At 32.7% G+C, this 13,108-nt stretch overlaps 2 protein-coding genes across 5 annotated transcripts in view; one reads left to right on the forward strand and one right to left on the reverse strand.

Moving 5' to 3' along the window:
* Window positions 1-293: 293 nt before the first annotated feature.
* On the reverse strand, window positions 294-8,982 carry LOC147079421 (putative serine protease F56F10.1). Its single transcript, XM_085958946.1, has 6 exons — window positions 8,365-8,982; window positions 7,333-7,565; window positions 3,786-3,906; window positions 3,551-3,698; window positions 1,420-1,589; window positions 294-609 (listed from the first exon to the last, which is right to left on the reverse strand). Exons 2-5 carry the CDS (start codon window positions 7,559-7,561, stop codon window positions 1,569-1,571), a joined length of 519 nt encoding a protein of 172 aa, XP_085815072.1. The 5' UTR covers window positions 7,562-7,565; window positions 8,365-8,982; the 3' UTR covers window positions 294-609; window positions 1,420-1,568.
* Window positions 8,983-9,725: 743 nt separating this feature from the next.
* The window catches only part of Mical (Molecule interacting with CasL), a 193,047-nt gene continuing 189,664 nt past the window's right edge, over window positions 9,726-13,108 (forward strand). For all 4 annotated transcript variants that reach the window (XR_015069494.1, XM_085940893.1, XM_085940898.1 and 1 more), the window contains exon 1: window positions 9,726-9,863. The gene's annotated coding sequence lies outside the window, so the exon portion shown is untranslated. The remainder of the gene's footprint in view (window positions 9,864-13,108) is intronic.

Below are 13,108 nucleotides of genomic sequence, written 5' to 3' on the forward strand. Positions count from 1 at the left end.
GCTTCCATCTACTTTTATTTTGTTACTTATTTAATTTATTTTCTTATTTTATTACTTTTTCTCTGTATTTTTATTTTTTTTAATTATTAACACTTATTTTATGTCATGTCGTGAACGCTTTGAATTTATAATTTGTTATGTTCATTATATGTAAAATAAATAAATTTGATTTGATTTGATTTGATTTGATTTGATTTGATGATGGTCCAAAGTGAGATTATTCCCAGTACGTCTCAGTTACACTCATGAATGCAAGTGAAAGGGATAGATTAATTTTATACAAAATATATTTTACTTTATTTTCAATGGCTTTATTATAGATATGGGGTGTTCTAAGTGTAGTTCTCACAAGCATGTTGATTATGTATAATTTTATTATTAACATAATTACATTTTCATTAGTATTCATGATCAATTGCCACAATGAAGCAAGAAGACTGGCGAGCGACAGGGATTCTTGGAGGCGCCGCGTGGTGTCCTTATGCTCCAATTAAGGGGCAGATATGGCCAAAGAAGAAGAAGAAGAAGACTCCACCATTACTCTAGCAGCTTTCAAATGAGATAGATATTTGTCACTAGCTGGATACATGTTTGCACAGTGTGCCGTTCCTTAAAATAATCAGAATAATTAAATACATTTAGCCCAATGACGATGTATTGTTTTAAATGTTATATCGTCACAGAGGTGAGGGGTGAAGGTAGGCTGTTAAGATTCAACATAAATAGTGCACACTAAACTTCGTCATACTTATTTATTATCATCGAACTAAGAATACAATGTGCAAATAGTGCTGATTAGTTTTTAAAATTCAATGAAACCCTGTCAAACCAAAGTTTTGGATGCTATGGGCGATCCGACAAAAATTGTACATACTTTTTCAGTCATACTTATTTGTTTTCGTTTAATTAAGAATACATATTACATAAGGTGTTTGTTAGTTTTTTTTAATTCATTAAGCCCTGCCGAACCAAACAATAATCGATAAAAAATATTCTTCTATCTATAAAATATCTAAATTATGTATGGATTAATGTCATAATTTTAGATATTTTATAGATAAACGAATATTTTTTGACTATTATCTACTATGGTTTTAAAAAAATTAAAGAAGAAATTTTAAAACTAACAAACACTATTTACGCATTGTAGTCTTAGTTCAATGAAAACAAATACATTTGACTGATAAAGTTTAATGTGCACTATTTATGTTGAATCTTAACAGCCTACCTCCACCCTTCGCCACTGTATCGTCAATGTAACAACAATATTGTACATGAACCATGCATACTAAATGCTGTAAAAAAGCCGCATAATAAACCAAAATAATATAAAGAAACAAAAAAAGTTTGTCACAATTATCGACTGATACCATATTATGTTACCAAGCAAAAAATATTTTAAAATAGAGATCCATTCACCTGTAATAAATATTGCTGGTGCACCGCCTTCTTTGGTTTTAGTAATTCCCAATATGTGCCATGGATCAACGCTCCCATTTACATAGACAATTCTATTAGCTTGAATGTCTAAATCACCATATATCATATTGGTTCTTCTGACCGCATTGTCAAGATGCTGCACGTTGAATCTGGAAATTATCTCAAATTTTATTTAAGTATCGACATGGAATTTATGATATGTGTAAAAGACTATCTAATTTACATTCAAAGAAAAGTTTCAAGTCTTTACAGATTAGATGATTTTTATAGCATATTAAAATTTAAAAGGGAAACGTGATTGTAGCATAATGATTACACCTGAAGTATTAAAAATGATATTTTGCACACTTTGAAGAAGCTATGAATTTTAATTTGAAAACATCATTAACTCATTCACTATGGACCTTTATAATCATTATTTAATTACCACATTTAATTAACTAGGTACTTTGGTTATAATTATTAACAGTTCAGTAAACTGTCATTATGTATAATAATATTTAAAAAGAAAAACTATTTACAAGGGGAGTATGATGACTTGCTAGCACCGGGTCTCTTTTAGATATATACTATAAATAAAACAAAGTGAAACTGAAGAATTATATCAATGACGAAAAAAAGTGTGTTTCATTAATACCAATTAAATGGTTTCTCCTATATTCCTATAAAAGAATATATCATTTTCCAATAAGTTGAAATATTATATCTGCAACTGGTTCCGTATTTTTGTAAGCACAGTATCTCTCCGTAATCCGCCGCTCGAAATCACAAAATCAAACTCTATAATCCGCCGTTATTCGTATGTAAAATTCAGTAATCAGCCACGTGCCTATATCAGCTATCCGCCGTCGACGAGGGATGGAAGAATCTACCGGGACGAGCAATAATTTAATCGTGAAAAAACCTGTGGCCCTCCATGATCTAAGATGGTGAAAACTGGGAACCTGAAGACTTAGTTCCATTAGAAGAATCCATTCAGAGGGTGACTGAAAACTCAGAGCTAACACGAAATGTTTTAGAAGAATGCATAGCAGAAAATTCTGAGGAGTATGCGTTACTTCCGACTGAAGATGAGCTCATAAATACATCAAGAGGCTTGGATTCTGAGGATGAAGGCAATAATTGTCAACTGACCGTAGCTCATACAGTCAAATCAGAAGATGCACTAGCTGGGACTGACGCGTTACCATTAAATGGGCAGAGGAAAATAATGCAACCGTTCAATTCATTATGTTGCATAAATTACGAGATGACACAATCGTCCAACAATATTCAGAAAAAAACAAACAACACTGAACAAGTGGTTGTGTTAAGTGATTTACTGTTTAATATGTATGTAGTTAATAAACTTTTAAAAAACTTGTTAAAAAGTTTATAATTAATATGTATAAATTATTTACATAATTGATTTTGATCATAAAATAATTACAAGATAAAGAGAACTTTTTATATACAACGTTTTTAAATTTTCTGTTGAATTATTATGCTCAATATGCTCAAACTTGTACTTGATATGAAATGAATAAAAAACAAACAAACAAATACAGAATACTGAAATGTCATTTTGATTTCCATAGTAATGCACGTATATATTAATAATTTAGTTGCTAGGACCACCCACTTAGCAACCAATAATAGTGGATTGGATTACGGATTTCTTCCGAAATAACCTTTCATACAAAACAGAATTAACTGAAAATGAATTCAATTCTACTTAAAGATGGCTAAAAGTATTAAAAGAATGCATTGTCGTCGTGTTCTGATATATTCTAAAAGTTTAAAATGTCTAGTTAGTCGGGAAGTTAGTTAAAAATCGATTGCAAGATTTGTACCAGACAAACAACCACCAGACAAATAAGAATACGAGTTAATAAAAACGTTATAATAAAATACAGTAAGTTGCTAGTACAAATTTCTTAATAAAAACTATTTTTACGAAATACCTGTCTTAATTTTTACAATATTTTGTATGTATGCACTATAATCCGCCATTTTCACTAATTCAACACTTGTCTGGTTTTTGGGGTGGCAGATTACTGAGAGACCAATTAATGTATGTAATTGAAAAATAATTTATAGTAGAATACAATTATGGATAAAAAAAACTCACAAGATCAATTGTTATATTAGACAACTTAGCAGACTCCCCAATACGGTTGTCCTTATTGTATTGTAAAACTCCGGCAAAATTGCTCGGCAATGATTCATATAGGCTGGAACGGTCGAGTTTGGTAGCCACTTCAATTTTATCACAAAACCTAGTGAAAGAGAACGGTTTTTGTTAATAAAATATGATATTATAAATTGACATAATATACATTAAAATGTTGAATTCGCATGTATACCTGAACTGCTTATCAACACTTCTTTGACCATCATGTGGAAGTTGTTTAACGCCATCCGTCACGACATCCACACAACTGTCGCTGCTTGTGCGTAAACCATCTACCACCACACTATAGTACTCTAGAAAAAAAAAACACTTTTACCATGAAAGTTTTTAACTACAAGTGATTAATTAACACATTCGCGGATACATGTTAATGATATGATGCATATTAAATATTTCATTTTATAAATTTTCGAATTAGATATATTTTTTTTCCGACCATGTCCGATCCCAATAGGATCATATGGGCATCCACAGAGTAGAGGTTTGTATTAACAGATTTTGTTTTTTTACGAGAAATGGATGTCAACCACTTACTCAACCTATTAGGTCCATACCCTGACTCAAACTCTGACAAATTGAAAAACAATATGTGTATTTGCCAGACCCAGGATTCGAACCCGAGACCCACGGCGTGATAGTCCAACGCTTGAGCCGCGCGGCCACCGTGGGTGAAATGTTAGATATATAGAAATGAGTTAAGTCTTAAGATAAGACACTATCTAATGGAAATATGTTCGCACCGTGACACAAGTAGCAGGGAACATTATTGTTTTAATCCAAAATACGATTTCTATAAATGTTGTGTCGTATTCCGTTCCACAGTACAGGACGTCAATGGACGTCCTATCATATCACATCTAACAAAATACGATGTTTATAGACATCATGTCCGCGAATGTTTTAATTAAAAGTCAACAGAAATATAAAAATGTTTATTAAAATAAGGATTCGGAAATAAAATAAAAGAGGATCCTTTGCGCGGGATGCCATAATATTTTTTTTTTCAACGTTTCTAATATAACTATTTTATAAACTATTTTATTTATCCAACAAATAATTCACAGTATTTAAGAATGCAACATTCTTTTATTGAACATACATAATTTGAAAACACTTCTGAGAAATATATAACCAATATCCTTCCAAATCTTTTTAAATTATTTCTACATATTCATTTTAATTTAGAATACCTAATATCACCTGTACACGTGCATGGATTTACTTGCACCAATAGTGAGTATTTTAAACTATTGTGACAATAACTGTTTACATGTAAAAGTGCTGACTGTTTCTCCAATCTCATTCTTCAAGAGTAAGCGAGATGCGATGTTGTCATTATATGGTAGATACTATTTGACAGTCGTAACCTTTCGTTAACCTTAAAATCGACACCACTAACGAACAAAGCAGTAACTCACTTTTTGTCTGTTTTGAGATATGACATCACGCATACTAAGAAAAAAATACTCTTTCTGCCTGTATTAACCTTATATATCTATGTACAACAGTTGCAGAGATATGAACTCGAAAAAGGTTGTAATTATTATTTTTTTGCATTTTAACCTGTAAGAAAATAGTAACTTGAATTAGTCCATTTTATCAGTTCACAATATTGAACTGCATACATGTAAAATAGTTGTATAATGAATTACAACTTTATCCTGCGGCAAAATGTTTGCAGTGGCCAGATCAAAAATCAAGTAGTTTTCTGTATGTACTCATATGCAGCGAGGGTTTTAAAAGTAAATATTACCCACAATTTTTTGGAGGTTGGCCATACACAAAACAAAGGGGAATGCATGCCCTTATTGAAAAGAGAAAAAGAAATCAAATTATATATGTGCCGCAACAATGGGTTACTCCAGTCAGATGTGCAAAAACAAACGGAAAACCATAATGTGTGATTGAAATGAACCAAAGCAATATATATATAATTTTAAGCACCTTTTGCCAACCAAACGTAATTTAAGTACTATATGATACGAACATGGAGAAAGTAAAGTGGTCCAAAATAAAACAATTGATAACCCGGAACAGTTACAATTACAGTATGATTTTCTTTTCGATAAATCGGTTTTATATCAACTTAGGCAGCAATTCCGCTAAAGCAAAGATTTCAGGTAACAGAATGACACGGTCAACAAAATTCAGAAAGTATCGATCAAGCAACAGTGCCTACTGATATTATTATACCTTTCGCTTACAACGGCAGTTTGGCTATTATGAAGGCAAAATACAATGACTTAAAAACCCTCTGTACATCTAATTCTAAAGTCATTCCTGAGATATACCATGAATATTATAATACTCTTAAATACACTGGAATTACTGAAGAGAACGATTCATCATCAGAATCTGAATAGGAAATAGTAGAAAAGCTTCAAAATATTTTTTGTCGTGTCCTTATTTCAAACATGTTCATAGAAAATAATCAACCTTGCATTCAACTTTGTCATAAACTTTCTATAAAATAGAATTTTGTTCAATAAAAAAGTTGCTAAACTTAATCTGTGTTGTGATTGGTACTTTATACAGCCTTCCTATAATGAGTAAATATTTTTAATAAATCATTTTTTGATCAATTATACACAGAAAACGATTTCATACCGTAAGTTAAAACAATATTCCATGAAAAATATTTTTTTATTTTAAATCATTTCACGAAAAAAGTTGTAATGTGAGTTACAACATTATTCTTTGGAAATATGCTGTTTTATGACAAATCGTAACTCATAAAAACTATACTTCCAGTTGTTTTACGATAAAACATTAATATACTTGATTACCCGCAGTAAATACGTCTTTTAACCCTATTTATTACCAGATATTTTGTTCTTTGCATTTCGATATGAGAATTTTTCAAACTTTCATTGTGCTCTCCTGAAAAATGACCAAGTGAGTTACCGTTGTTCGTTGTGGGTGTCGAAATGAGTCTCTGCGTAGTGTAGTTCGTTTTTTTCCCGCAGATTCGTCACTATCGTTCTACTGCGCAGGCACTGATATCGAACAAATCCAACTGTTGCGTGAAAATTCAGAAGCTTTCGAACTTTTTTGATTCATGCATACAATCTTGCAGATTGCAGGATAATACATGTTAACACATGCATTTTCTTGTTATGATCACGATAATACGTACTGTCAGCAGTAAATCCATGCATGTGTAAACGGGGTATTTTACAAAGTGTAAAAAGCAGATCTTTACTGTTGTGGACACAATCAATCTGTGATATGAACACAGATCGGTCTTAAGCACTGTCAATCAAAAATTTACCAAAAATCAAATTGTTTTGTTTTAAATATTAATATGCATTTTACAAAGTGTTTTTTTGTTGTTCAAATGGTAGAGGAATATTAATATTTCTCCAATTTTTATGTCCAACTTATGCACAGACATTCCTGAATGATTACATCAGTTGAGAAATTCAGCAGAATAGTTTTATTTATCGTTATCCATTGCAGCAACACTCAAATAGATGACGTTTTCACCAATCAAATTATTTGTTTAATTATTTATCAGTACATAATGAATTTTGAATGTGAATGTCAGCAAATCCACATTCATTAATTTTTAAATCTGATGCTAAAATTTTACTTCTGCGTAAATATACATGGAGAACTGTGGTGTAGATTTCTTGCGTCATTTGGCATTAATGCCAAATTATAAATACATATAATGAAAGTGTTATGTACATATATAACAATATATTATTGTAACATACCCATGAAGTCGACTTTAGCTAGAAGTGGACCACTAGATGAGACAGAGCCATGCACCAAATGTGGATATTTTAATCTCATCCACGCTGCCAAGGATCCTGGATATGATCCGTATAACAATATAATTTTCGACGAATCAAAACTGAACTTCTCATTCATAGAGATAATAGAGTTTTCAAGATCTGGTAATGCTTGTTCCGAATTGAGATAGACCACATTTTTTATACTCATGTCCCTATAAAAAGGTTTAAATGTAAATAAAATAAGTCATACGGGAAATACATATTATTAATATTAATGTATATACAGTGAAACCCCGATTCTACAGTTATCAAGTTTTCGGTAGTAAAGATGTTGGACCAAAGAAGAGAAGAGTCACAGAAGAACTGAGAAGTTTACAAGACAGACAAACTATAAACTATTTTTTCGTGGAATTTAAAACAAAGAGCCCATTTATGCTTGATATGCAATGATTCTGTTTCTGTCTTGAAAGAGTATTATAATATTAAACGGCATTACGAGGCTCGTTTAATATCGAGTACAAAGTTCGTTTTGTATAATAAAAAAAATCGGTTGTGCGGCCCGGTAGGAAATCTCATTTTTAGAATCTGGCCCGGCTGCTGAAAAGGTTGGCCACCCGTGGATTTGACTGATTACGTTCATTTAAAAACTGCGAGCATGTGTTGCTGATATTTATTATTTTTGTGTTAGTTATAAAGTTAGTGATAATTATTTTTAGTTATTTTAGTAGCCGTACGTACTGACAAGCAACACGATGGTAGAATGTTTCGTAGTTAAGTTGATAATAATAAAATCGAGGTTCTACTGTGCGTTATACGCAAGAAACACGGCTTCATTTTGCCGAAAAATAGGCGCTCTCTATATTATATCATTACTCAGAGCTTTGAATAGTTCTGTGAAACGGTTTAGGCAATATTATTTATTGCACAAAAGACACGATTTACTACACTGTCCCTAATAAATAGTGGGTATTCGCTCGATTGACGCTTCAGTAACGTCAGTCTTGCACTAACCTGTTTCCATGTCCTAGTATCTGATGGGCTGAAATGATCTAATGCTTGCTCAAACCATTGGTCTGACGGCAACTCGATACATTCTGGAATATATGTGGTCCCATAGTTCCTAAATCGCTCTCGAGAGAAAAGGCTCTTCTTTTCCGGTGGTGCATTTACAAAACAAAGTAGGGTTATATTTATTATAAACAAAGTCTTTGAAAACATTTTAGCAGCCGTTTGACGCTATCACAACCTAGTTCTGCAAACTAAAAATACTGCAAAGCGATACCGCAAATTACAAAGGGTCGAATACTCATTTATTGTAGCTACAATACGTAATCTTATTGGATTGTTTATTATTGCTGAATTTGTGACAGTTGTAAATGTCAACGAACAGTGAACCACAGATAATCGGTGAACCATGGAGTGTTTCCAATACAGACTTACAAACTTATCTGGAGAATGGCCAAAAATTGAACTACGAACTACCATAGAACTCCATATTGAAATACGTCCTTCAAATGTTGTATTTTGCCAGTTACGAGTTGTGATTGGGTAGTTTACGATAGTGGCTCCCGCATCTCATTCTCCAGATAAGTTTGTAGGCTGTTAGGTCCGACGGACGTGTCACGTGGTAAGTGTGGCAAGCGTAATAAATAAGTCCATAGATAATATACATGAGTTAATGTTAATAACAAAATGTTAATAATTATTATTCTATGAAGAAAAAGCGTGAATCAATATCTCATATTTTTTGAGAAAATAGGATCGTGAAACAGCGGCGTTTGCCATTAAGGAAACATGCGAGGAAAAATGGGCTATAAAATGAGTAAATTCATTTACACCCACTGAGCCCAACTGACATCTATATTGAGCCGTCCAGACATTCCGATTTCGTTAGCTATTGTTCAATTTGATTGGTAACGGATGGTCTATACTCTATATCTATTGAATTTGTGGGCTTTTAGTTAGATTCGAGCTAGTAGTTGAAGCACCGTGACACTTGTTCGATGATACCATTTAGTGCTTGTAGTATTTGTACTAATACTAGCTTGCTATTATTAATTGTACAAAAGCAGTAGTGCTGTCTGTCTCGCGAGACACATTCGCAAGTGTCATTGTTGTAAGTTTTTTTTCATTTAATATAAATGACGTCTATATACTTGGTATGTTTTGATTTCATAAGATAGTGGTTATGATAATATGCTTGCCTTAAAAGCTACCAATATGCAACTACCCTCATATATTATAAATTATTATTATCCATCACGTGAAATAAGTGAATTTAATAAATTGTAATAATCTATTGAAACGAAAAAAATATTGAATTTTTAAATTTTACCTGGCAACACCGGTCACACACTTTGCTTAAATATTCCGAGTGTAAGGGTGTGTTCGTTGCTTAACTAGTGTAATTTTAATTTTTTATCGACAAAAACAAAATATTTTTGATGCTATATTGTAGTGCATTGTGTGGTTACATGACTTCGAGGATTACTTGGAGCTTAGCAGCTACGGTACGTAAAAATTTTTGCTAACCGTTTCTATCTGTTGTGATGACGATTTACGCCAAATACAAAAATATTCCCATTTCGTTGTCTGCAAAATTATCAGCTTGTCGTAATTAATGACTCGATAAACTCTCTCTTATAACTTTCACGCTTTTCTAATTAGCCATTAATCAATTTAACTTGGGAACATTTCCAGAGAAAATTTATCAGTATTTCTTAAGTTTGTCGTAAATCGTATTATTATGCGGATAAAACGTCACCACCTTTGTTATCCAGTCAAAAATAAGAACATTATTTAATAAAAGTATTACATATTATACTGAAAGATAACATAATACTATTTTTGACAGTTCTTACGTGGTAATGTTTCTATTCATATTCAGAATAACCTACACAGATCCTTCTTGTGTTCTCACGTTAGTGTTCCGTATACCTACTTACATTTTCTCAAATGTCAGCACTAATTGCGGTCTGTCCCTAAATAAACACCTAATTTTGGGAAAGCAAGAAAGCATGACTTTTCTCAACGAGTATTACAACTACTATCGGTATCACGACTTATCTATTTTTTTGTTATTGTCGGGTACAATAAATTAATAATAATATTATTTGGTAAAACACTCTAATAACCTGACTAAACATCACACCGACATAAATAACCTCTTTCGCTTGATTGAAAATAATTCAATACAAAATATTATGTTCAATGTTGACAGAGATTGAAAATATATTTGGAGTGAATAGGTAATGTCGTGGAAATGACTGGAACAAATAAAATTATTTTTAAAGGAAATCACCGAAAGATTACATGTGAAAAAATGAATACAGTTGTACCACCTATTTAATGACACCCTAATTCGGCTGTAATCACAGAAAAGAAAAATGTTCTAGGTGTACGTTTATCCTGGATACAGCGGCAAACACAAATTGAAAATAGCCGATATACTGGATTATATTTGTTAGTTTAGGTTAGGTTATGTTATACTAACAAATAATCCAGTATATCGGCTATTTTCAAAATGTGTTTGCCGCTGTATCCAGGATAACTGACTTGTACCAAGAAAAATAAAGTCCCATGGCTGTAATGTATTATAATACCTATTACGTATACCCAGGGCTTTTTTGTACTGTAACGCGGTGGAACGTCGTTCCGGCACCTTTTTTCACGGTATTTTTCATGTTTCAAAAGCAATTAGAATTAGATGAAACATTGTTCGCGATTACATACCATTAGTATAAGTTAATTTTCCTAAATCATCTCATATGAGAAAACTATCGCGTTTGATCAGTGACGTCCCGTGGGGGTAGGCAGATTGAGCGTCGCTTGGGGGCGGCAGTTACTCGAAGGGCGGCAAATCGAGGAAAATCATTTGGAATATATAGAAATAGGTAAGTACCTTAACTTAGTAACAACGAAAATATCTTTCCATTAAAAAAATCAGCTCACTGGCTTTGTCGGGTTCGCGATATCTAGTTTACTTCCGTTGTTCTTAGACGTCCTTGGTGACCAGAAACGACACGTGCAGATTTGCGAATAATAAAATTACTCTGATATTTGGTTAGTAATGTAGGTATCCATACAACGCATTTCTTAGATATTGGACTCATGAAAGGATGATAAAAATAATGTATGGACAAATGAGGCGGCATTTTGGCGCTGCTTAGGGGCGGCATTTTATCTAGGGACGTCACTGCGTTTGATAATATGTGCATTGAATTCTATTACCATTTCTTCAAGTGAACGTGAACGTGAATCTAATTATTACCCCAATAAGAGCTTCGTTGAAGACCAAAAGAGTTTCGGCACTTTTGGTCACACACATTTGGTCGGACCACATTATTTGACACTTTGCGATCATTCAAAATATTTATTAGATTCATAGAGACATTCGGCCATAGATAGAACTATAACGAAAGGAATTGAGACGATTTTTTGGACGAAAATCGGACTGAACTTTGGAAATCACCATGGTCCCCAGGGGTGGGGGGGGGGGGGGGGGGCTGACAGGGCCTTAGCTGATCGATCAGATAATTGAAATAACGCACATCACAAATTTGCTCTAATCGTAAAAAAACCCTTTTTTTTAAAAGCCCTATGTATGTACCTACCTATATTATGTAGGTTTTATATTTTTATAATTAACTACCGGAGCTAGCTGGCGGTAGCGAGTTGCCTAGCTAGAGTGCTAGACATTAGATTCGGGTTGGCGTCCTATTTATTTTTAAAACAATGAGTATGTACTCGTCCTAATATCCTACTGAATAAATATAAAAAGGGAAATTCACAATATGTGATCGGGATAATGTCATTGTTGAGCTGTGAAATTAATAATGATTTGTCCTGGCAGTCACAGAGTTTTACTAACCTCTACAATCAACAATTCATTAAAATTTATAATATTTAAATCCACCTACTCTAAAATGCAAGTAAAAATTAAGCATGCTAATTTGTCTTTATTAATATGCAAGAACCTGTCTATATTAAAAAGTATTCAATTATTATATTACATACTTTAATATAAATTATTTCTAAGAAAAAAAACTATAATATAGGTACTGTATTATTATTTTAAATATATAATTAATTATCTACCATTTATGAAATGTCTTTTACAGTGTTAACTGTCAATTCATGGTGGAACTGCATTGTATTATTTGATTAATTATTTGTAATTAAATAAAACACAATTATTTTAGTACTTTTTCCACTTTTTAATAAAAATTTTGTACCGGTTTCGTCCTCTTCAAGGGGACATTATCAACTAAATAATAAAATTTGAAACAGGCATTTATCAAACAAATCATAAAAACGACAAAATACCTATCGATACGTTGCAGCGAACGTCCATATATCAATAACCATTAAAATCAACCGCAACCATTTTACTATATAATATGTATATGCTTAGGTTTTTATTTGTGATAGTGGTAGTGAACCTTTTAATATTATGTAGGTACACATTTGCTCTCTTTTTAAGACGTTTTTCCCGCCCTCGTGCATTGCACATTTAGCGGATACGGTATTGGCGGACCTGTTCATTCAGTGTTATTATTGTTATTAATGTTATATCAATCAAATCGTAGATATCCCAACCGTCCAATCTATTTTAATCAAATGCATGGTGCACACTGCACATGTTTCGATTTACCATACCAAGACCAGTGGGCATGGCCCCCACAAAGGGGGGGCTGACGGGGCTCTAGCCTGGGGGCCCGGGCTCAGGAAGGGCCCGGCGTGGCGAATCGACGAG

This window comes from Rhyacophila brunnea, unplaced genomic scaffold (assembly GCF_057557595.1).
Source record: "Rhyacophila brunnea isolate RB1 unplaced genomic scaffold, BYU_Rbru_1.0 scaffold_1, whole genome shotgun sequence".
Lineage (NCBI taxonomy): Eukaryota > Metazoa > Arthropoda > Insecta > Trichoptera > Rhyacophilidae > Rhyacophila > Rhyacophila brunnea.